The 24,834-nt window shown below is 44.8% G+C and overlaps 1 protein-coding gene across 3 annotated transcripts in view; it reads right to left on the bottom strand.

The window, feature by feature from the left end:
• Positions 1-24,834, bottom strand: part of RPAP1 (RNA polymerase II associated protein 1) — a 207,663-nt gene that overhangs the window by 57,913 nt on the left and 124,916 nt on the right. For all 3 annotated transcript variants that reach the window (XM_033952096.1, XM_033952094.1, XM_033952095.1), the window contains exons 8-11: positions 17,668-17,783; positions 13,909-14,007; positions 9,485-9,586; positions 7,130-7,297 (exon numbers count right to left, since the gene is read on the bottom strand). In XM_033952096.1, coding sequence (XP_033807987.1) covers positions 7,130-7,297; positions 9,485-9,586; positions 13,909-14,007; positions 17,668-17,783 — 485 coding nt within the window. The remainder of the gene's footprint in view (positions 1-7,129; positions 7,298-9,484; positions 9,587-13,908; positions 14,008-17,667; positions 17,784-24,834) is intronic.

Here is a 24,834-nt window from a genome sequence, read left to right as displayed (position 1 = left end):
TTCCTTTTATTTCTCTCACTACCTCCCAAGACAGTGTCACTGAATAAACAGTCCATGAATGGTGTGAAAGAAAGCATCCCCAGAGAATGACCCGTAATACTGTATGTGCCACACAATCCTATCCTCCAGCCCACCTGAATCATCTCCAAGGTGCTTAAATATGCCAGCACCAAAAGGCAGACAACTGCACCTGGATATTCTCTATTTCAGCTCAAGTTGCACCAATCAAACTTCTGCAGTAAGTCCAGCTCATAACAGAACCAGTACTGAGACCTTGGTGCCATAAGCTCTCATTCTCACCTACCAAGGGGATGTTCCTCTATTTCAACATCCCCAAACCCCTACTGATTCTAGTCTGGTCATTGCAGCAATGTTCCTGTGGTAGGAATTTTGTACCAGGGCTCCTTCCAGATCCCTACATTATTGGTTCTAAATTTGACTACTGGGTTTTGCCCTTAATGAGAGCCAAGGACTCTTTTACCAGGGTTGTAAATGCTGCCTCCAGGTAGGAGTAGAAGATGCAACTTGGGGATCAAAATGAGGAGTTTATGGGCTGTCCCACTGTAATCATACTCTCATGAAGCTCCCATTGCTCTAACACAATGGTTCCCAATACTTCACTTTCAAAATTCATGATTTTTATTATCATTTATCTTATATTGAAAACCAACTACACACAATCACATACTCAATGATAAATAAATCCCAAGCCCTCATATATGGGAACCCTTCCCCCCCACAGTTCATTCACCCCAGCATTCAAGTGTCTTTTAATAAAATCCTTCATCTTGTCAAATACCTCAGTCACAATATCGTAGCTAGCTAGACATCTAGACCCAAATTTCAAAGACTCATTTCAAACATTCCTCGTTATCTCTCCTCTTGATGTTTTATACTGTCTGAGTTTTCTTCAACATGTTACCAAACAGCCAAGCCCGACACAAAAGGAGAAATTAGGTTCTTACCTGCTAATTTACTTTCTTTTAGCTTCTCCAGACCAGTAGAGGTTAACTTTACGAATGGGTATATATCTAATCATGACCAGCAGGTGGAGACTGAAAACAAAACTGTGGGACAGTATATCCTATCCCCTCTTCTCTATTTCCCTCAGTCTGCCGAATAGCCAAGCAGAACCAAGAACTGGAAAACAGAAAGAAAACAATACTCCGAACAGGAGTAACAATTAACATACCCAAAAAATGCTGTTGGAAAATGCAGAGGAGAAATACCCGAAGGAAAATGTCCCCACAGCTCCCCAGCTAAGCCAGCCGAGCCACAGCCGCTGTTCTTCAAATCTCCCCGGCCCTAGAAAAATACTAGAACCCGCAGCAAAACACAAAAAAACTGCCCGCGCAACAGCCCGAACAACAACAATAACAACAGACAGGGTGGGGACCTCTACTGGTCTGGAGAAGCTAAAAGAAAGTAAATTAGCAGGTAAGAACCTAATTTCTCCTTCTTTAGCACTCTCCAGACCAGTAGAGGTTAACTTTACGAATGGGACGTACCAAAGCAGTCCCTCTCACGGGCGGGACCCCCGAAGGGCCGATACCAGTACACGCTCACCGAACACCGCGTCCCGACGCGCCTGCACATCAACCCGATAATGACGAACAAAGGAATGCAAGGAGGACCAAACCGCAGCCTTACAAATATCCACTGGAGGCACGAGCAACGACTCAGCCCAAGAAGCCGCCTGACCCCGAGTGGAATGAGCCTTGAGAAACTCCGGAACAGGCTGCTGTTTCAGAAGATAAGCGGAAGCAATCGTCTCCTTGATCCAGCGCGCAATAGTAGCCTTAGAAGTGCCAGCTCCCCGACGAGGACCCACCAGGAGGACAAAGAGATGATCGGACTTCCGGAATTCCTGGGTCCGCTGCACATAAGAGCGAAGGACCCGACCGACATCCAACTTGCGCAGCTGCCGTTGCTCAGAAGAGCCCTCCCGACCACCCAAGACCGGGAGAACCACCGATTGATTGACATGAAAAGGAGAAACAACCTTCGGCAGAAAGGAAGGAACAGGCCGCAAGACGACCCGCTCCCTAGAAAACTCCAAGAAGGGAGCCCTACAAGAGAAAGCCTGCAGCTCAGAAACACGCCTAGCAGAAGTAATGGCCACCAAAAAGACCGCCTTCAAAGTAAGGTCCTTCAAAGAACAGTCGTCCAAGGGCTCGAAAGGCGGGCGCACCAAAACAGAGAGAACCAGATTAAGATCCCAAGAGGGAACCGAGGGCCGTAGGGGAGGCCTAAGCAACTTGGCCGCCCGCAAAAACCGAATCACATCAGGAAGAGCCGATAAACGCTGACCTGACACCAACCCTCGAAAGGCCGACAGGGCCGCAAGATGAACCCGGAGAGAAGACCAAGCCAGGCCTCTATCCAGGCCATCCTGCAAGAACTCTAGAATGTTAGGCAGAGAAGCGCGAAAAGAGGTCACTCCCCGCGCCCGACACCATTCCTCAAAGAGACGCCAAACCCGCACATAAGCCCAAGAGGTAGAAAGCCTCCGGGACCCCAACAGTGTAGAGATCACCTTGTCTGAATATCCCTTCTTGCTAAGGCGACCCCTTTCAAGAGCCACGCCGTAAGACAGAAGGGAGACGGGTCGAACATGGGAATGGGACCCTGCATCAGAAGGTCGTCCGAGAGAGGCAGAGGAAGAGGATCCGCCACCAGGTGCCTCACCAGATCCGCATACCACGGACGTCGAGGCCAATCCGGAGCCACCAGCACCACCAAACCCGGATGGTGAACAATGCGAAGAAGCACTCTGCCCACCAGCGGCCAAGGAGGGAACACATACAACAGCCCCTCCGTTGGCCACGGCTGGACCAGAGCATCCAGACCCTCAGCCAGACCGTCCCTGCGACGACTGAAGAAGCGGGGCACTTTGGCGTTGCCACCCGTGGCCATCAGGGGCTGCCCCCAAGCCTGCACTATCAACTGAAACGCCCCGGCGCCGAGACACCACTCTCCTGGATCTAGGAAGTGACGACTGAGGAAGTCTGCCTGAACATTTTCTACCCCGGCTATATGAGAGGCCGAGAGGTCCAGCAGATGGGACTCCGCCCAAACCATGAGCAGAGCCGCCTCCTGCGCCACCTGAGTGCTCTTGGTGCCCCCCTGACGATTGACATAAGCCACCGCCGTGGCATTGTCTGACAGCACTCTGACCGACTTGCCCAGCAAAAGGGAGTGGAAAGCCAACAGCGCCAGACGGACCGCTCTGGTCTCCAACATGTTGATCGACCAGGCGGCCTCCTCCGTGGACCAGGTGCCCTGAGCTGAGTGACCCAAACACTGAGCCCCCCAACCCAGGAGACTCACATCCGTCAGGAGCACCGTCCACTGCGGGAGATCCAGACCCACCCCCTGAACCAGGTGAGGGGTCCGGAGCCACCAGCGCAGACTGCAGCGCGCCAACCCCCGCAGGGGCACCGGAACATCCAAATCTTGCCTCTGGGGAGACCACCTCCGGAGCAGAGCATACTGAAGAGGACGCATGTGGGCCCGCGCCCACCTCACCACGTCCAGGGACGCCGCCATCGACCCCAAGACCTGGAGGAAATCTCGCACCCGAGGACACCGGGACGCCAAAAGCAGACGAATCTGCGATTGCAACTTGCTCACCCGGGCCTCTGGAAGGAAGACCTTCCCCAAGGAGGTGTCGAACAGAACCCCAAGGTACTCCAGGCGCTGAGCCGGGACCAACCGACTCTTGGAAAGGTTGACCACCCAGCCCAGCGACCGGAGAAACTCCACCACCCGAGCCGTAACCCGGGAGCTCTCCTGCAACGACTTTGCCCGAATCAACCAGTCGTCTAGGTAGGGGTGAACCAGGATGCCCTCCGACCGCAAGGCAGCCGCGATGACCACCATCACCTTGGTGAACGTCCGGGGAGCTGTGGCCAGACCAAAGGGAAGCGCACAGAACTGATAGTGCCGCCCCAAGATCGCAAAGCGCAGGAAGCGCTGATGAGAGTCCCAAACGGGAACATGCAAGTAGGCCTCCGTCAGATCGAGAGAAGTGAGGAACTCCCCCGGCTGAACCGCCAGAATGACCGACCGCAGAGTTTCCATGCGGAAAGAAGGAATCTTGAGAGCCCTGTTGACCCCTTTCAAATCCAGGATGGGCCGAAAGGTCCCCTCCTTCTTGGGCACTACAAAGTAAATGGAGTACCTGCTGGTGCCCCACTCCGGAGGGGGCACCGGCACCACTGCCTTGAGATCCAGCAAGCGCTGCAGGGTCTAGCGAAAAGCCTGCGTCTTCCCTGGAGACTGACATGGAGAAGCGAGGAAAAGGTCCGGCAGAGAGTGGGCGAACTCCAGAGCATAACCGTCCCGCACCACCTCCAGGACCCACTGATCGGACGTGATCTCGGCCCACTGTGGGAAAAATTTGCGCAGCCGGGCCCCCACCGGAACCAAAGGGGGCGCCGGCAAGGAGTCATTGCGCAGGACGGGAAGCGGGGGAACCGGCGGAGGGATTCCCTGCCACCCGACGGGCCCCCCGAAAGGGCTGCATGCGCTGGAAGAACCGACCCCTGGAAAAACCCGGAGCCGGGAAAGAAGCAGCCCCACGCCCAGGGCGATACTTGCGAAATTCCCGCAAACGCCCCCGGGCGCGCCACCCCGAGACGCAGGACGGGCACGGTCCTCAGGCAGACGGGGAACCTTAGAGTCCGTCAGAGTCTGAATCAACTTATCCAATTCCTCCCCGAACAAAAAAGACCCCCGAAAGGGAAATTTAGTAAGTTTAGCTTTGGACGCAGCATCCGCCGCCCAAGCGCGCAGCCACAAAATACGCCGCGCGGCCACTCCCAAGGCCATAGACTTAGCCGAGATCCGCACTAAGTCATAAAGAGCATCAGAGAGGAACGAGGCCGCCATCTCAATCTTTGCCACCTCCTGATCCACCAGAGACCAGTCATCAGACTCCCGATCCAGGACGCGCTCAGCCCACCGAAAAACGGTGCGAGCAACCAGCCCCCCACAGATAGCCGCCTGGACCCCAAAAGCCAAGACCTGAAAATTGAGCTTAAGGATATTCTCCAATTTGTGCTCCTCAGAGTCCCGCAAGGCAGACCCGCCCTCAACAGGCACGATATGCCGCTTAGAAATCGCCGAGACCACCGCGTCTACGACTGGCGATACTAAAGTAGCCCGATCCCCCTCTGGGATGGGATACAAACGAGCCATGCTACGCGCCAAACGAAACGGCGCCTCCGGCGTTTTCCACTGTTCCAGGATAATATCCCGAATATCCTGATGCATAGGAAAAGAGCGGGAAACGGAACGGATCCCCCGAAGCAGAGGGTCCCCCACACGCGGAGTCTCCGGCGGCGCATCTTCAAAATGCAACACCGAAGAAACCTGTTGAATCAGGTCCGGTAGCTCATCTCTCTGAAAAAGGCGCACCACCGACGCCTCTTCGACGGAAGACGGGAAACCCGACAACCCGCCGCCAGCGGCCGTCCCCTCAAGAGGGTCCTGGAACTCCTCCGAAAAGTCCAGGTCCTCATCCAGACCGACACGCTCCTCCGACCATAAATCCTCGTCCCACGACACCCGCGGGCGCTTGGACGAGGGCGGCGGAGGAGGGGACGCCACAACCGACGAGAGAGGCAAAGCCGCAGGGAGCGCGGAGGAACCCCCACCCCCCGAAACCCCCTGCGCGCAACCGGGACCCCCAGCCGCCTGAAAATAGGCTCGGCACAAAGAAAAAAATAAATCAGGGGAAAAACCCCCCGAGGGTCCCAAGGGACTCCCTGCCACCGCAGGGGACCCAGCAGAAACCTGCCCCTGCTTTTCCAAAACAGGGGGAAGGTTACCTGAGGTGGAAGACAAGATGGAGGGGCCAGAGTGAGAAGATGGCGTCTTTCCCGCCAAAACAGCTCCCTCCATAGCCTGCAGCGGCTGAGAGACCTGAACAGCCTCAGCCGCTAAAGCAGGCAAGCCGGCATCAGCTGTCAAAAAATCAGCTGAGAGGGAATCCCCAAAAACGGTGGCCCGGGGAATCCCTCCGTGGGCGGATGGTGAAGACCGGGCTTCACCACTGCTCCCTGCCGACTCGCGAGGCACCATCGGCGGGGAGCTCTGGGCGCCTGCAGCCGCTGCCGACGGAGCTCCTCCACCGCACCGGCCTGAACACCGCTTGCACAGGCCGGCCGCGAGTGCCTCGCGTCTGCAGCACAATGAGCACTTTTTCCCCTTAGAAGTGCTCATTGCTCCATACGCGACCTAGCTATAAAAAAGTGCCGGTTAGTTGAAAAAATACAGTAAAATACAGTTTTCTTAAAGGGAAACAACCCTCCAGACCAGCACTACCTCAGGATTTTTTTTTTTTTTTTTTTTTTACAGAACAGACTCCACAGGCTCTCAAAGCAATATGCCTTGCTTGATTTAGGGGGCAAGGCTTACTGCTGAGGCTCCTCTAAAAAAATGTGGGGAGGTGGAGGAAGTGGGGGGAGGGACCCCGCTCGAGACCCGCCGGGTTTGACACCCCCGAGGTCGGACGAACCCCCAAACAGGGTCCGCCCAAGCTCCGTCCGGCTAAAAACAGGGACTATAGACCCCCTAAACAAATTCCAACAGCCCTACCAAGGGAGATGGGTACAGATCACTCAACACCTGCTGGAGACTGAAAGAAGACTGAGGGAAATAGAGAAGAGGGGATAGGATATACTGTCCCACAGTTTTGTTTTCAGTCTCCACCTGCTGGTCATGATTAGATATATACCCATTCGTAAAGTTAACCTCTACTGGTCTGGAGAGTGCTAAAGAACTGTGTTTCGCAATTTTGCGTCTTCAGGAGCTATGACTGGTCTCCCTTTATTTTCTAAATATAAATAATACAAATGAGAACATAAAATTCTTCATTTCAATCAGTGAACTTCATTTAAATATAATAGTAATCATATTACATCATTTACCTTCTCATCCAAGTTGTAACTGGTTAATGAATATGAATGAGAGAGATTTGCATATAATGGAAGTGATAGGTATGCAGATCTCTCTCATGCATTCATTAGGGATATCCTGAACACCTGACTGGTTGGTGGTCCCCCAGGACAGGGCTGGGAACCACTGCTCTAACACAGTCATAAGAACAGATCCATTCTAATACCTCATCCTCAGAAGATACCAGCAAAGCATGGAGGGCATGGACAGAGGCTGCAATCACATTCTCTGTAGAGTCATCCAGAGAGAACCTCAAGAGGAACAAGAATCCAGCATCCAGCAGCAAGCGCAGTACACTGCCCTTCAGTGTTGAACAGAATTCTCCCCGTTTGGCCTGTGAAAAAAAGCACATGCTAAAAACATCTGTAAACAGCAAGCAGCCTTAGCATACATCCTCATTACAGACAACTACAAAGTACGGGATGCTCCATAAAAAGAGATTATGTCCTTACCTTGATAATATCTTTTCTAGTAGATAGGCGAGACATTGTAGACATGTGGGTTATTTCCCAATGGCCGTATGCCATATGCAGATTTTTTCTGTGACTCTCCTCTACTTCACTAGGAGCTCGAGCTCTAACATCACATGCAGTTAGTACCCAAGCACCAAGAGCCCCAGGACAGAATGTGAAGTAGGGACACCAACAGGAAAATTCCCAAGAAACAACTGTTCTGCTCAAAGAAGCAACATGCCAAACAGTAAACAAATGAATCAAAAGAGCTCAAGAAAGACCCCAGCCTGCATTAGGAACATATATACAGAATTCTTCCCAGCCCACATTATCCACTCCAGCCAAAAAAAGCTGAAGAGGCAGCTGCACAGCCTCACTTTCCAGAGGACACAGACTGGACAAGCAAGCAAATGTGACAAAGGATGCCACAGAGGCAGCTTTGACTCCCAAAGCCACTAACTCAAAAAGTATCCTGAGGAGACATCTACACAGTGGTCCTGCATGTGCTTAAGCACCACACCACCCTCACTGGGAAGGGACAACAATGCAGGTATTCTTTATTGGTAAAGAGAAGGACTCGACACTGGCAGTGTTTTGGCAAACGTGCCTTTGTCAAGACTCTCTATATGGTGTGTTGTAGACTATATAACGCTTTTAACCCAGAAGAGTATTTTGTTGAAAATTAATGCTATAGAAATTCTCTTGTGACTTGGAGATCTCCATAGCCACAAGAGAATTTCTACAGCTTTAATTTTCCATAAAATCCTCCTCTGGGTAAAAAGCGTTATATGGTCTACGATACACCATATAGAGACTCTTGACAAAGGCATGTTTGCCGAAACACTGCCATTGTCGAGTCCATCTGTTTACACCGTATTGTCTACCAATAAAAAATACCTTGGATTACCCATCACTGAGTACATGACATCTTTTGTCTCACGACTCCACTATTTGCATTAAATATGCATATACATACAGCATTTACAAATGAATACTTTCTTCAAAGCAGGTATAAATCAGTGTGAGAATATTGTGCACTATTCAGGCTGGTATTTGATGCTTGTTTTATATTAATGTTGTTTTTATACTGTAAAAAGGCACCTTTTTGGATTTTTCACATTGGCACCTCATTATAAAATGAATCCCCACAGACCCAGATGTCTTCACCTTTTGCTTTTAGAAGCAAACGACATGGAATAGGATTTTCTGTTTGGGATATGACTGGCCCAAGAGAAAATGCTGGGCTCAGGGGGAGGGGGAATTGTTCTGATCCAGCATGGTACTTTTAATGTTCATATGAACACTTTTTTTTTTTTTTTTTATAATTCTTTATTCGTTTTCAAATTAAACAACAAGTGCACAAAAGAATATATTATAACAAATTATTCCAGAATAGAACTTTGATATCTGCCATATAAACATCTGGTAAAATCAATAACCCCCCTACCACCCACCCTTCATCATATTTTCAATAAAAAATATACATATATTATATATCATAGTATAACATGATATGTAACATTATTTCCAACTCCCTCCCCCCTTTAGTGTGCTAAAAAAAAAGAAGAAGAAAAAAAAAGAACATATGAACACTAACACTAGCACAGTGTAGAGGTAATCAAAACAAAAACTATGCGAGTGTCAAAGGAAATTGGTGAATTTGGTGAAGATATAAGTACATGTAAATATGTAAATGTCTCAAAATTATAGGTAGGGGAATAAGTCTATGCAAACAGAGCACAGTAACCAACATCAAGCAGGAGTAGGCATTCCTCATTCATGAGAAAAATGACCAGGTGTTCTGTTGTAATATTACACTGCCCGGATGCAATTTAAAAGCTTAATACACACAAATATAGGCTGTACAGTACATATAGTAATCACAGCTTGGATACAGTATATAGAAAACTGTTAGTAATATGTAAAACAAAACAGAGAATCTGACCAATGACACCATTTCTGTGCTGATAAAGAAACAAAGAAAATTTCTGGAATACTGTCTTGGCAATTTCACTGTCCATATTTGAATCCTCCCTTCTCTTGTACTCTGAACTCTTCTTCGAACTCACCTTTTGGACAATGTGGGCTAGAACATGTAGTGCCAATGCCCTCTGCTGAATCATCTGACTCCGGGACAGATGAAAGAGTTCTTGGAGAGAATAACCAGCCCTCTATGGAAAAAAAACACAAACCAGTGGCCTATTTACATGATGAAAACTAATGCTCCTGAGCATGAGCTGAGAGTGGTTGTTAAAGAGCATGTTTTTATCTGATCAGCATTTTTAAATCTCAAAGCAAGTGTTATGTCACATTTATTGGCCTGTCTATTTTCTCCTGGTTCTCTGCACATCCAATGGAATGGAAATCAGAACTGGGATCCAGTACTATCTAGGGCAAGGGGTGCCCACACTTTTTTGGCTTGTGAGCTACTTTTAAAATGAGCAAGTCAAAATGATCTACCAACAATAAAATAAAAAAAAAAAAACACAAAGCATACTGTACGAAGAGAAAATGTTAATTATCATTTATATTCAGGGTTGTTGTTTTTTTCAAATAGGTCAAGGCAGATGACTTTAAAATATGCAATGTCACCTCAATAACAACTATACAAAAATAGACAAATATATCCCCTCCCCTTTTACTAAACTACGATAGCAGTTTTTAGCACAGAGACCTGCGCTGAATGTCCTGTGCTGCTCCCGACGCTCCTAGAGGGGGGCCATAGTGCAAAATATAGACAGCAGATATAAAGTCGGACACATTTTGATCACTAAATTTAAAATAAAATCATCTTTCTTAGCTTTGATGTCTGGTGATTTCATGAGTCTCTAGTTGCACTTCCTTCTTCTGACTGTGCATCCAATCTTTCTTTCTTTCTGCCTCCTGCATGCTTCCTTTCCTCCAGACCTCATTCCATTCCCCAACCAACATCTCTCTCTGTCCCTCCATGAGCCCAACATTTCTTCCTCTCTCCCTGCCTCCTCCCCTTTCTTTCTTTCTTTCTCTTCCCCTTTTCTCTCTCTCTCTCTTCCCCACTTTTCTTTCTCCCTGCCTCCTCTTTCTTTCTGTCTGTGTTTCTCTCTCCCTGTCCCCCCTTTCTTTCTCTCTCCCTGCCCCCCAAGCCACCGCCACCAATTTAAGTCTGCTTCCCCAATGCCGCAAAAGCCATAACCTTGCAAGCGCCAGGCCCCATAAACCTCCCCCCCATCCCACCCCCACCCCTGACGTCAATTCTGACGTCGGAGAGGAAGTTCCGAGCCAGCCAGGCAGCGATTGGCTGGCCCGGAACTTCCTCTCTGACGTCAGAATTGACGTCAGGGGAAGGCTATGGGCCCGGAGCTAGTACGCGCCAGGCCTGGCATCAGGGAAGCAGGGAGAATAGAATGCAAAGGCAACATGAGTCTATCGCGAGCCCAGGATGGGCTCCGCGATTGACTCATGTTCCCTTTGCGATCTTCTGTTCAATCACGATCGACCTTTTGGGCACCCCTGATTTAGGAGATGCACTAAACTTACTGAGCATCTAACGATCGACGCTAAACCAATTTGACCAGTTTTGCAATTGACCGGATTAACCAACCCGATGCACGAACTGCTGGCCGTGTGTTTCTCTGAGTGATCACTCACTCTCCGATCCAGCCATGCAAATTACCCCCATTAATATTAAAATCCCATGCAAACTAGCCCACCGATCAATGCCCTAAAATCCTACATAAAATCGTGATCTGACACAGCCGACTGGTACAGAACTGTCAGTAGACAGATCTGCCTGTTTTTTTCATTTTTTTTAATAGCACAGATTGTAAGTGTGTTACACACATGCAATCTACCCCATAAAAAAAAAGGAAAAAAGCCTCCTCCTGTACTGATGGCCCTCCCCAACGAGCCCCCCTTACAAACCAGCACCATGAACAGGCACCGCATGCCCCCCCCCGGCAGCAAAAATGGAAGGGATGCCCATTCCCTCCTGCCTGGCCGAATACCCCCACCCGGTCCTGGCCCCCCTCCCAACTCCCCAAACCAATCCCTTCCCCAAAAATAGTCAGTAGGGATACCCACCCACTCCCTCCTACCATGCAGAAAACCCCTGCGCCATGCCCCCTTCCCTAGCACCAAGCATCCCCAAGACACCATCCCCCCAAAACAAAAATAAAACAGCAGGTGGGATGCCCACTCCCTCCTGCCATCGGCCATCCCCCGCCACCACCCCCTGAACCTCTTCCTGTACCTTTTTGAAAAGTTGGAAGCAAGAAGTCCACTCCTGCTTCAGGCCTGCCACTCCAAAATGGCAGACCATTCCCTTCCCCGGTGCATCATGTGATATATGTGGAGAGGCAAAAGGTCCTGACTGGTTCAGACACATAAGACCCCTCCCAAGGAGTGGGCCTTAAGCATCTGAGTCAATCAGGCTTTAGGCACCTCCCTCTGTATCCAGGATACTGAGAGAGGAGCCTAAGGCCCTGACTAGCTTAATCAGAAAATAAATAGGATTTATCAAGTGTTGTTTTTGAGCCTATGTATGATTTTTCTTGTACACTTGTTGAATGACTAAAAAGGAATAAAGAAAAAATAAATAAATAAATAAATAGGTGATAATGTCTCTGGTGATACCTCATTTACACCCCCTTTTATCAAGTTGCATTAGGGTTTTTTAATTGCCGGTCTGCTGCGGTAAAAGCTGACGCTCAAAGCTCAACTTCAAAGCCTTCTACATCTCTTCATTTCTTCCCCAACATTAACTGCTCTTTCCTTTTGTGCTCTCCCCCACTTTTCTCACATTCTCTAGCCCCTGTTCCTGCCCATCTACCTCTTGCACTCCTACTGCAACAGCCAACTGGACAGCAGGAGCCCATTTCATGGCCACTGACGCTGTTGATTCTGTGCCAGCATAAGCAGTGCTGGCACAATTCAACAGAGTATTTGGCTGCTGCTGAATAGGGAAATAATGGTAGAAAGATAAATAGTCATTTTGAAAAGCTGGTTTCTCTGCTAAGTGATACAATTTTTTTATGTAAATAAAATGCTGACAGCACAAAACTCAAAGTCACATTGTTAAAGGGCTGGGGATATGTAATCAAATTAATATAACGGCCATGGAGGTATTAGCAAGAAACTTCAACATTACCTTAATTTCTCAGATGGGAACACGGGTTTAAGCACAGTTAAAAGATTTAGACCTTACAGGGACATACTGTCCCGGAAAAAACTGGAATCTTTGTAGGCTGCAATACTTTTTTGTTAGCTTGCTCCAGTGTCCCCTAGTTTATCTAATGTTTAATAGAGTAAAAAAAATAAATAAATAAATCACTTCTACCCCTTCTACACCACGCAGGATTTTGTGTAACTCAAATCACATCTCTCCTCAGCTGTCTCTTTTCCAAGCTCAAGAGCCCTAACCTCTTTAGTCGGTCCTCATACAAGAGAAGTTCCATCCCATTTATCATCATTTTGGTTGCTCTTCTTTGAGCCTTTTCTAACTCCCTTTAACTTTGAGATGCCCTAGTCCTTTCCAATTCTTCCGCAAATAATTAAAAACTTTTTTATTTGCTAGACATTTTGAAAACTAATCTTGCAATTTTAGCATTGCTTTTTAATCACTGTTAATCGAGTTGAGCTTCCTTTGGTTGATGACCTGGTATACAAAGCTAAGTTTTAGTTTAGTTTATCTTTTTGAGATACAACAACCAGAATTGAAAACAATATTCAAGGTGAGGTCACACCATGGAGCAATACAGAGGCATTATAATATTCTTGGTCTTATTTACCATCCCATTCTTAATAATTCCTAGCATCCTAGCTGCTGCAATTGGACAGCGTATTGTCTACAATGACACTACATCTTTTTCTTGGGTGCTGACCCCTAAGGTGAACCTTAGCATCCAATAACTATGATTTGGCTTATTCTTCCCAATGTGCATCACTTTGCAATTGACCACACTGAATTATTGAATTTCATCATAGTAACATAGTAAATGATGGCAGATAAAGACCTGAACAGTCCATCCAGTCTGCCCATTAGTTATACCCATTGTTATGTTTACCACTCCCTCCGGGGTGTCCACTCTGTTACAAATCATGATATCATCCACAAAAAAGCTAACCTTACATTCTAACCCTTCAGCAATGTCGCTCACAAACATATTGAACAGAATCAGTCTCGGCGAGAGGGAGAATTAGAAGTCCTTGAGCATGCGCAGATGCATGCTCAAGGCAGGCGAAGCCGGAAGATCTTCGAGGCACCGGCACGATCTGTGCCTGCGTGCCGGTGCCAGATGGGGGGGGGGGTAAGTTTAAGTTGTTTGGGCGGGGGGGTGCCAGTTGGAGCGAGGGGGCCTTTGCGAGCGATGCCGGTTATCGGGGGGGGGGGGGGTTTGCAAATCGAGTCAACACTCGGTTTGCGAGTCAAAAGTTTGCTGAGTGTTTTGCTCGTCTTGCAAAACACTCACAAACCGAGGTTTGACTGTATTCAGATAGCCCTAACATAGTCCTATACCTCTGCTTCCTCTCCATGATGATGTAAACCCAGATGAGTAGGTAAATCTGCATCTGGAGGAATCAAGTCTCCCTTCAAACTAAATCGAGCTTGCATCCCCTGAAAAAAAAAAAAATAGAAATGGTTATACGATAGAACTTCATTCTCAGACTGCTCTTCAAATGAGTTTCTACATACAAAGAATGCTTACATATTCTGCAATGGGTTGATATTCAAAGCAATTGAACTAGCCAGAAACAGCTCCTGAATCTTTAAATCACTTGTTTAGGGCTCACCGGTCATTTTCAATGGCACTTAACAAGAGGGAGGAGGCGGGGTTATTGTTTGTTACATAACTTTATTTTATTTTTTTTCCTGTATGTATGTGTACAAAATGCTAATAAAATTTCCTTGACTTAAAAAAATCTTACATATTAATTACTATTAATTGCTAACACACAATTAATAGTGCTAAATTCTAACTCAATACCTTGTATATTTGTATATGCTTTTTCATCTGTAAATTCAAAACCACTGTGGGAGGGACACAAATTCCATAGCTTTGCATCTTAACTTGATTCACTGAAAACAGCTGTTGAAGTCGAATATAATTTACACTTTTAGGTAGAAAGGGGCTAATTCTATAAATGGTGCCTAGCAGAATTCCACACACAACTTAAAATTTTTTAAATTGACTTTAATTGACAATGCAATTAAAGTCAATTACATAGTAACATACACAGTAGATGACGGCAGATAAAGACCCGAATGGTCCATCTAGTCTGCCCAACCTGATTCAATCTGAAAGTTTGTTGGGGGGTTTTCTTTTCCTTCTTCTTAGCTATTTCTGGGAAAGAATCTAAAGCTCTGCCCGGTACTGTTCTTAGGTTCCAACTACTGAAATCTCCATCAAAGCTCACTCCAGTCCATCTAAACTCTCCCAGCCATTGAAGCCCTACCCAGCCCATCCTCCCCCAAACTGCCATATACAGACACAGATCATGCAAGTCTGCCCAGTACTGGTCTTAGTTCTTCAATATTTACTATTATTTTCTGATTCAAGATCCTCTGTGTTCATCCCATGCTTTTTTGAACTCCTTCACCGTTTTCCTCACCACCACCTCTCTCGGGAGCGCATTCCAGGCATCCACCACCCTTTCCGTAAAGAAGAATTTCCTTACATCACTCTTGAGTCTCCCACCCCTAAACCTCAAATTATGTCCTCTGGTTTTACTATTTTTCTTTCTCTGGAAAAGATTTTGTTCTACGTTAATACCTTTCAAGTATTTGAATGTCTGAATCATATCTCCCCTGTCCCTCCTTTTCTCTAAGGTATACATATTCAGGGCTTCCAGTCTTTCCTCATCTTTTGGCGCAAACCTCCTATCATTTTCATCGCCCTCCTCTAGGCCTCCTCTAGGCCTCCTCTAGGCTTCAAGCCATTTTGTGTCCTTCGCCAGATACGGTCTCCAAAACAGAATACAATATTACCAGTGGGGCCTCACCAACAACCTGTACAAGGGCATCAACACCTTCATTCTTCTACTGGTTATGCCTCTCTTTATACAGTCCAGCATCCTTCTGGCAGCAGCTACCGCCTTGTCGCACTGTTTTTTCACCTTTAGATCTTCGGACACTATCCATCCGTGCGTATCAGCCTCTCCCCTCCCAGCATATACGGCTCCTTCCAATTCCTAATCTTCAAATGCATTACTCTGCATTTCTTTGCACTGAATTTTAGTTGCCAGATTTTAGACCATTTCTCTAACTTTTGTAGAGCCTTTTTCATTTTTTTCACGCTACTCTGTTACAAATCTTGGTATCATCCACAAAAAGTCAAACTTTTCCTTCTAACTAGTGCTGCCCGATTCACGATTCAAATCGATTCACTGATTTGAATTGATTCAATTTTTTAAAAAATCGGCCTCCCGATTCGATGACCAACCCTTCCCCCCATGCCTTCCTAAAGCAGAAGCGGCAGTGCTGCCTCTTGCTGGCCGTCTGCTGCCACTCCTGCTTGAGGGGGGAGGGTCAGTCGGAAAGGCCTGCATGTTCCCCCGGCTTCCCCGCTTTTACCTTAAGCTAATACGGCAGTCTGCAGGATCGCTGGTGCTATAGCAATCCCTGCAGCTGCCATCATCCTCAGTGGCACGTTTCCTCTGCCGTGATCCTGACCCTGATGTCAGAGGAGGGGCGGGACCACAGCAAAGAGAACGTGCTGCTGAGGACGATGGCAGCAGCATGGATCACTATAGCACCAGCGATCCTGCAGGCTGCCGTATTACCTTAAGGTAAAAGCAGGGAAGCTGGGGAAACATGCAGACCTTTCTGACTGACCCTCCCCCACCCCCTCAAGCAGGAGCAGCAGCGGATGGCCAGCAAGAGGGGAACATGCAGGCTTGTGGGGGGGGAGCAAACCTTCACGGCGGGGGGGGGGGGGGCAGGCAGGCCTGTGCAGAGGGAGGAGGAGGAAGAGTGCACCTAGGAAAAGGCAGCATCTTACATACTGCAGTGAGCAGTACAACATCAGTACACCCATTGTAAAACTAAACAAGCCAGACTAGTACAGATCAATCCTGCACAGTCAATCCTAACAGAAAACAATGTCTTTCGAACACACAGAACACACCTTCGCCTAGTATGGAATATGTAATCACAAACTAACCCCTCCCCCTTTTATAAAACTGTAGTGCGTTTTTTAGCCACGGTGGTAACAGCTCAGATGCTCAAAGAATTCTGAGTAACAGAGCTGCTACCACCACAGCTGGCGCTAAAAAATGCTCCAAAGTTTTGTAAAAAGGGGATAATATAGAAATACGTAGACAAAGGTTAAATTGAACCACCAAGAAGCTGGACTCTGCATACAATGCAACACCACAGAAACAGTGACACATGTCTCCTAAAGCAAAAAAATAAATAGAAAATTTTTTCTATCTTTGTCTTCTCTGGTTTTGCTTTCCTCATCTTCTTGTTACTCTCTTCCTTCCATCCACTGTCTACCCTCTCTCTGCCCCTATATGGCATCTTCTCTCCTTCTATGCCCCTTCCAGAAACTGTATGCCTTCCCCTTCCATCTCTCCTTTCATCCCCATTGGTCTGGCATCTCTCTCCTCTCCCACACCTCTCCTCTATAATCCCTTTCCCTTTTTACCTTCATTTTCCTTTTCAATTTATTTTCTGCATCTGTCTAGATTACGTTTTTACTACCCTGTCATCAATTTCCTTTTTCACTGTCTACCTACAGCTCACCACCTCTTTCCCTCACCCCCTCCCTCCAGTATTTCACTAACTCAATCCTTTTCTCCCATAATGTGCCCTCCTTTTATTTATCATGTTCCCTCTTTCTCTACCCCTTCCATCCAGTACCTTCTCCTCTCTCCGTCTACTTCCATCCAGCGTCTGCTCCCCTCTTTCTCTCCTTCCCATTTCCTTCCTGCATCTGCTCTCTTATCTCTCCCATCCGCACTTCCATCCAGCATAGGCTCCCCCTCTACCCTCCCCACTACCATTCAATGTCTTCCCTTTCTCTCTCCATCCACCCCTCTTCAATCAGCATTTACCCCTTGTCTCTCCCTTCCCCCATTTCCATCAGCATCTTCCCCCCCCCCTTGGTACACCATTGCTTATTGGTGCCTAAGTCGAGTTAGGTGTTGGTAGGCATGATTCTGTGAATAGCACCTAGCAGTTGACTGACAACTGTGCTGAACGGCGCCGAGGAGACAGGAGAATCAGCTCCAAAATACACAGAAATCAAAGTAGGATATCTCAGGTGTGGCAGACCTTTCTCATTCTACCCTGTCTGGACTGGGGTAGGTCCTTCATCCATTCAAGTTTTTCAAACTCCACGGTGTCCATGTGGATCCAGTCCTTCTGGGGTTTCACAGGGATGTCTTCTTCTGTGAACAGAAGATGAGAAAGCAGAAGAAAAGGAATTGTAATTACTAGAACAATAGAGGAATGAGATGATATTTTCCAATTTGGAGGCTGTTTAACTTTTAAATATAAATGTTGTAAACCCACCATATGACAGAGCTTCTGTGACCCTGGGCAAGTCATTTAATCCTCCACTGCCCCAGGTACATTAGATAGGGGAAATATTTAAAGTTCCTGTATGTAAACCACTTTGAGTGTGGTTGTAAAACTACAAAAAGGCGGTATACAAGTCCCAATCCCTTTATTTATTGTACAATTTATATACCGCTCTATCCTATGTACTGAGTGCTTTACATTAAAATAAATCCATAATAAATATACATAATAAACATAAAACCAAAATCAAACAATAAAACATAAAAGTATAAAAACATTATTAAAAAAACAACAAATCTACATAATTTATTCTGTCACCAGCAATTCAAAGCATAGCAGTATAGTTTTTCAAGTTTTATTATTAAAATTTGATGATGTATCGCAATATCATAAATTCAAAGCGATTTACAATTAAAAACAGGGTCGCAATTATTAACAAACGCACGGACATTACAGACTTATACATAGGGAAGTGGGGAGAACTACAATAAGCATAGTAAAGTAAACATAAAAGGTAAGTACAATGGGAGGGTAAGAATTTTAAAAGTATAATAAAAAAATAAAAGGAAATTAAAAGAATTATAGTTTCTCAAGGCCTGGGACAAAAGAAACAAAAATTTCTGCAATGAGCAGGATCAATAGAGAATCCGGCGAGGATTGTGTCTCAAAGGCATCCTTATACAGCCAAACAGTCTAAAAGGCCCATTAGAAAAAATACACCTTTAATGAGTTTTTTAAATTGTAAGTAAGTTTTGCATGCTCCATAGCCCTCATGGAAGAGCGTTCCAAAGTCTTGCTTCTTCTATGTAAAATCTCTTGGCTCCAGATTCATCCAATCTAATCTAATCTGTTTAAAAGAAGGTTTGTCCAGTAACAACTTGTCTGCTGACCGCAACAGACAGGAAGGACAATAAATTCTGAGTGAAGTTGTTAAAAGCAAGAGGTACATCAGTATTTAATGCTAATGCAAATAGTGTCTTATTTACCACTCTATCGACTACTAGATTCAAAGGATTATAAAAATTTACAAAGGGTGATTAAGAACAAAAGTACTGAAAATTATAAATAATATTGCTAAGCATCATGGGATGAATGAAGTTCATTGTTCAAAGAGATAGGTTTTCAGTAATTTGCGAAATAAGAAGTAGGTAAGTATAGTTCTAACTACTGTTGGAAGATCATTTAAGATTTTAGCACCCAGGTATTGAAAGGTGCGCTCATGATGTCTTTTATATTTGACAGACTTTAATGATAGTAAGATTTTGCTATTGTGAAGTTTCATGGTGCCTGTGTTATGAAGTAGAAGACAGCTTGCACTTATTGATGATGAACTTTGGCTAGCCAGTGCTTAAAAAAAGAAATGCAAGCAAATTTGATCCTGTAATGTACCGCTAATCAGTGCAGTTCAAGTAGTGCAGGAGTTATTCCGTCAACCTGTTTTAGCCTATTAATTAGCCTGGCTGCCGTTATTTTGCAAGAGATGAATTCTATACAGAAGTTTCTTTGTGATACTTTCATAGAGTGAATTGCAGTAGTCAATTAGAGGCAACAATATAGCTTGAATTACTGTGCAAAAGCTAATGCGGTCTAAAGATCTTTTAATACTTTGTAACAGACGTAACTTAGGGAAAACTTTCCTAACAAGGAAATTTACTCAGTTCTTCATAGTTAGTCCCAAGTCAAGTACAACACCTAATATTTTGGATTTATTTTCAATTTGGAGAGTTTCACCTGTAGGCAGTTTGAAACATTTACTAGGGAGGACTTCAAAATCACCATCCCAGATAATTTTAGTTTTTTTGCTTATATAGCTTGAGAAAATTATCTGTAGTCCAGGTATCTACCACTCCAATAGCCTTAGATAGAGATTCATGTGTCTTGGAGTATGAGTCCAGTCCTGGGCTGTGACAATACATATAGGCCTAAGGAAGTTAGGAAGTCTCCTAATGATCGTAAGTAAATGTTGAATAATGAAGGAGAGAGAGAGGCGAGCCCTGTGGAACTCCATACTCTGGTTGAAAAAGAATTTTACCTCTTTCTGTACTCTGTATAATCGTTTGCACAGAAATTCAGTCAACCATGCCAGGACAGTTCCTGTAATGCCTAACTCATTCAGCCTGAGGCTGAGTTGGATTTAGTGACAATCACAGAGACATGGTTCACGGAAAACCATGACTGGGATATAGTTATACCAGACTATAATCTGTTCAGGAAAGACAGGGTAGGAAGAAAAGGAGGGTGACTAGTGTTATATGTTAAAGATCATATTAAAGCTACACAATTGCAGGATCTGCAGGGTAAGGAAGAGGCTCTGTAGATCAATCTGGACAGAGAGAATGGAAAATGTATTTACGTTGGTGTGATATACAGGCCTACTTCACAGATAGAAGAAGTGGACAGATTTAATAGTAGACACTCAGAATATAGTTGTAAAAGAGAAAGGATTACTAATAGGTGATTTTAACATGCCAGATGTTAATTGGGGTATCCCTATTGCAGAGTCTACTGTATTAAAATAATTCACATTCAGTCTTGCGGCATAACACACGGCGAATCATAACTCTGATATAGCTTGCTATATTAGCAGCAGCTGTTCCCCCATTCTCTAGGGCCAAGTACTAAAGTACCTATTAGGCAGAAATGTATTAGCCCTTTACCTACTTCAGGACCTTCAACTCTAAATCTCCACTAAGCAGTTTTCTTCTACCAAAAGTAGTATCAGCTGCAATGAACACTAAGCATATATTGTCATGCCGCTCTGCATGGTGTGTTAAACAATATCCCTCTCTCTGGTGCCAAAGATTAAAGAGACTGGAAGTGGGAGAACAGCCAAGGCTGAAAGAATGGCTCCTTCACTCAGGAGTTTTATTAGACGAACAGTAATTGATTTTTTTTTTTAGTGTAAGTGAATCCTTGATTTGAACCCACTGGGATGCTCAAAGGAGAGATCTGCCCTTCAGCATGTCAAACCTTAGAAATCTAATCAAGCCTAAGGAATCCACTTTGCTCAAATATTCTAGAACAAAGAAAAAAGCTTTAAAAAGAAAACATAAAATCAATTTTCATTAAGGCTGAAACAGGAAATATACAGCAGGAACAAAAAATAGGAGCATATTAAAAATAACATGTTTGTAGAATGTAAGAACTCTGCAGAAAAACCAAAGAGCAAGTGGAAAAGCAAAATGCAAAAGCCAGATCTTGCTTGGTAGAATAAAAAAAGGGCATAATATTTTAAGGCAAGAGAGGACAATTGAAACACAAACCTGGTGCATATGCAAAACAATGGCAATCTAAGACTGTCTTCATTTAGGTCCCTGTAGGAGCCTACTCTATAATGGAACCTAAGCAGCTGGGTAAAATGCTACCAATTTGGTTAATATTCAAGTGCCCACACTAAGGGCTAGATTCACTAAGCAAACCGATTGTGTATCGATCAGTCTGTGACCCCTTTGCAACCCGATTTTCCTCCGACACTTCCTCCGATTCACTAATCTCAAGGATGCGATTCACTAACAAAATTCAGGCACACCGACTGGCCTGGCCGATCCAAAAAGAAGCGACTACTGGGGACCAGTCGCTCACATCTTTTCCGACTGTCCTACGAGCCCTGAAATAAACCTGCTCTCTGCCTCCCTGAACTGGCTCTCTGCCTTCCCGACTCTCCTGCTTTCTGCCATGACCTGCTCTCTGCCTCCCCCCGACTCTCCTGCCCTTCCCCCGCAGTGCAAGCCCGGTTTAAAACCACGGGCTCGCGAAGTATAAAAAAAGAAAAAAAAAAAAGCAGAAAAGCAGCTCTGTAAGCACGCGCAGACCATCTATAGACAAAGAAGATGGTCTACGCATGCTTCTGGATCGCTCACTAGCAATCCGTGTGGTCGGTGGGAGGCATTCCTCCGATCGCCCCCATTAGCATGCTGACCCTCTGTGAATTCGTCAGCCTGCTGCAGATCAGCCATGGATCGGGCAGGTTAGTGAATCTATCCCTACGTCCAACCACAGAGCTTGCATAACTGCAAGTATCTAAATGCAGCAGGTATCTGCATAACTTACAGTAACACCTAGTTTATAGCCTTTTAAATGTGCAAATTCCTTAGCACAGCACTAAAAGAAGAGAATGGCTGCAAACTGTGGTCACAGGCACCTCAAGCTGAGTGTAAATCAATACACATTAACTGTTGGCAACTCATGAACTGCCTAAGGGAGGCTTCATCAGAGAGAGTGCACTGCAGGTGAAAGACTCTTCACAAGTACACATGCAGGAATAAAACTAATAATTCTACCCTTTGCACATGTTCCTGCAGATTTCTCGAGTTCCCTACTTCTCACGAGAATCTTAATTTTTCACTAAGCTTTTTTACCTTTAGCAGGTATACAGTATGCAAGTCTGCTTCAGATATCCGAGTACCAAACTAAAGATTCCCGTATTCTGCTCCAACTTTTATAATGTAGATCAGGCATGTCCAGCTTGGAACAGGTTGTGATCTACTTTTTCCAGCCAAAAGTGCCGGTGATCTACCACCATGAAAATTAAGTTTCAAATTAAATTTTAACCCAATAAAGTTGGAGGATTCCGCCCCCCTCCCCCCATTTTTAATGAACCTTCTGTCATTTACTTGGATGTGATAGCTGTTAAGCAAAAACAAGAGAGACAAAGATCCAGTAAGAATTGCAAGGGGAAATGGAAAGTACATTTTTTCTTAAAATTATATTGAGTAATAACTTTCTTTAACTTTTATTGAGTAATTTGTGTTAAATTTAGATTGAGTATTGATCCAGGCTGATCTTGCACAATCTTTAATATTTCGCTCTTGCTATCAATAGTGAAACGTCTGAGCCTGCATTTCATCCACCAGCTTTTTGAAGTTGGGTGAATATTGCGTGAGGGCCAGTCTCAGGTAATCCTGGAGATGTTCATCTAACATGTTGGAACGTTTTGTACTCTGTCATTTTCAGATGGAAAAACGCAGATTCATACAAATAAGTTGAACCAAAACAGGAGTGTACAGCTTCACTGCATCTTCTCAAGTTGGGAAATTTGTCTCTAGGCACTAGCTTCCAAAATGATTCTTGCTCAGTATGGGTCTTGAGAAAAATGTCATTTTTAAGGGTTAATATTTCATTTTCAAGAGATGGTTTGTTTAATGAGTAATTTTTACTGATAGAAGCTGCAGTTTCTTTAATGTCCACATCTACTTTGAATGGGTATGACAAGTACTCCACAACTGTTCCAACTTTTTGGAAGTCAAAGAATCTATTTTCGAATTCCTGGATAACAGAACAGATTTCTGTCACATACTTCTCGTTCTGAAAAACAAAATTTGGATATTGTCCCAGATGGTCCTGTTGGTGTTGTTTGCAAGGTCAATCATTAGTTCAAATTTGCTCTTGTAGGATGAAACTGTACTCATCATCTCGCCATTGCATTTGTTTTTACCTTGCAGTTCAAGGTTCATATGACTTAATTCACCTGTAAAGTCAGCGAGAAATGCCAGGTCACATAACCACTCCTTATCTTCCAGCTCTGCTTGGTCAACTCCCCTCTCCTTGAAAAAACTTCTTATTTCATTCAGCAAATCACGAAATCTTTGCAGAAATTTGTGCCTACTTAGCCACCTTACATCTGCGTGCAAAATGATTTCCACTGCCCCTTCATCAAGAGTAAGATTGAAAAGCTGTCTTTGAAGTGATCTTCCACGAACTGAATTTACAATTTTGAAAGTGATGTCCATGACAGTCTTTGTATTGAGTCTATTGCTTGCCAAAACTTGCTGGTGAATGATGAAGTGGTAAGAAAGGAAATCCGGAAAGTCGTCATGCTATCTACCATAACCTCACATATCATTGCTCTTGTTGTAGTGATGGAAACAAGTCTGGCGATCTACCTGTTGGACATGCCTGATGTAAATAATGCAAAGTCTACATAAAGATATAAAAGCTGGAAAAATGCGATGCTACTTTTTTATTTTGTGTTTCACATTTAACCAATGTGAAACACAAAATAAAAAAGTGATTAATTAATTGGATATTGATACCCTAGTATCAATATGGAATTTTTCACCACTTTTATTTAATATTACAAAAGATTTTATGAATATTAGGGGATGCATATCCTAAGACAGTGTTTCTCAACTCAGTCCTGGAGTACCCCCTTGACAGTCAGGTTTTCAAGGATATCTATCCACATTGAATTTGCATAAATTTGATTTGCATATATTACTTCCATTATATGTAAATTTCTTTCATGCATATTCATTGTGGATATCTTGAAAACCTGACTGGCAAGGGGGTACTCCAGGACCGAGTTGAAAATACTGTCCTAAGAGACAACAGGATATCTCAATAATGGAGGTAAACTGGACTCAAAATATTCAAAAGGCGGCAGCAAAAAACAAGGAATGACTGAAACAAAGAAACCCATTCAGTGGTATAAGTTCAAAAGTGAAAAATTTTTTGCTGAGCACTCTCTATAGTGAGGGAGGGGATGGGAAAGGGCTACCCTCCTCTCCCCCCCAGCTTTAAGTTTTTAGGAGGGCAAAGCACAGCAATACTTTACTTAAATAAATGATCCCACCCAGCAGACAAAGGAGTACTTAAGTGCACCATATCCTGCCGTCAAGCCCAAATCTCACAATAAAATCATGAACTCACATAAGATTTGGGTCTTGCAGTGACAGATGATGCACTTTAGTGCTTCTCTAGGTGCCATGTGGGCACCTAGAGAATTGAGCAATGTAACTAAAGAAATATGAGGAGGTGGGCCTGGCACTGCAATATTTATTTATTTTTTTTACATTTTATTTATTCATTTTTGAATTCTTACAACAAGTGAATTAAACATAATACAAACAATTTTCATATATCACTTGTATTTACAATCAAATATTCTTGTAATATAAAATATATACCCCCCTTTTTATC

Source organism: Geotrypetes seraphini, chromosome 7 (assembly GCF_902459505.1).
Source record: "Geotrypetes seraphini chromosome 7, aGeoSer1.1, whole genome shotgun sequence".
Taxonomy (NCBI): Eukaryota; Metazoa; Chordata; class Amphibia; order Gymnophiona; family Dermophiidae; genus Geotrypetes; species Geotrypetes seraphini.
Note: the sequence above shows the minus strand (reverse complement) of the source record. Positions and strands in the feature narration are given on the sequence as shown.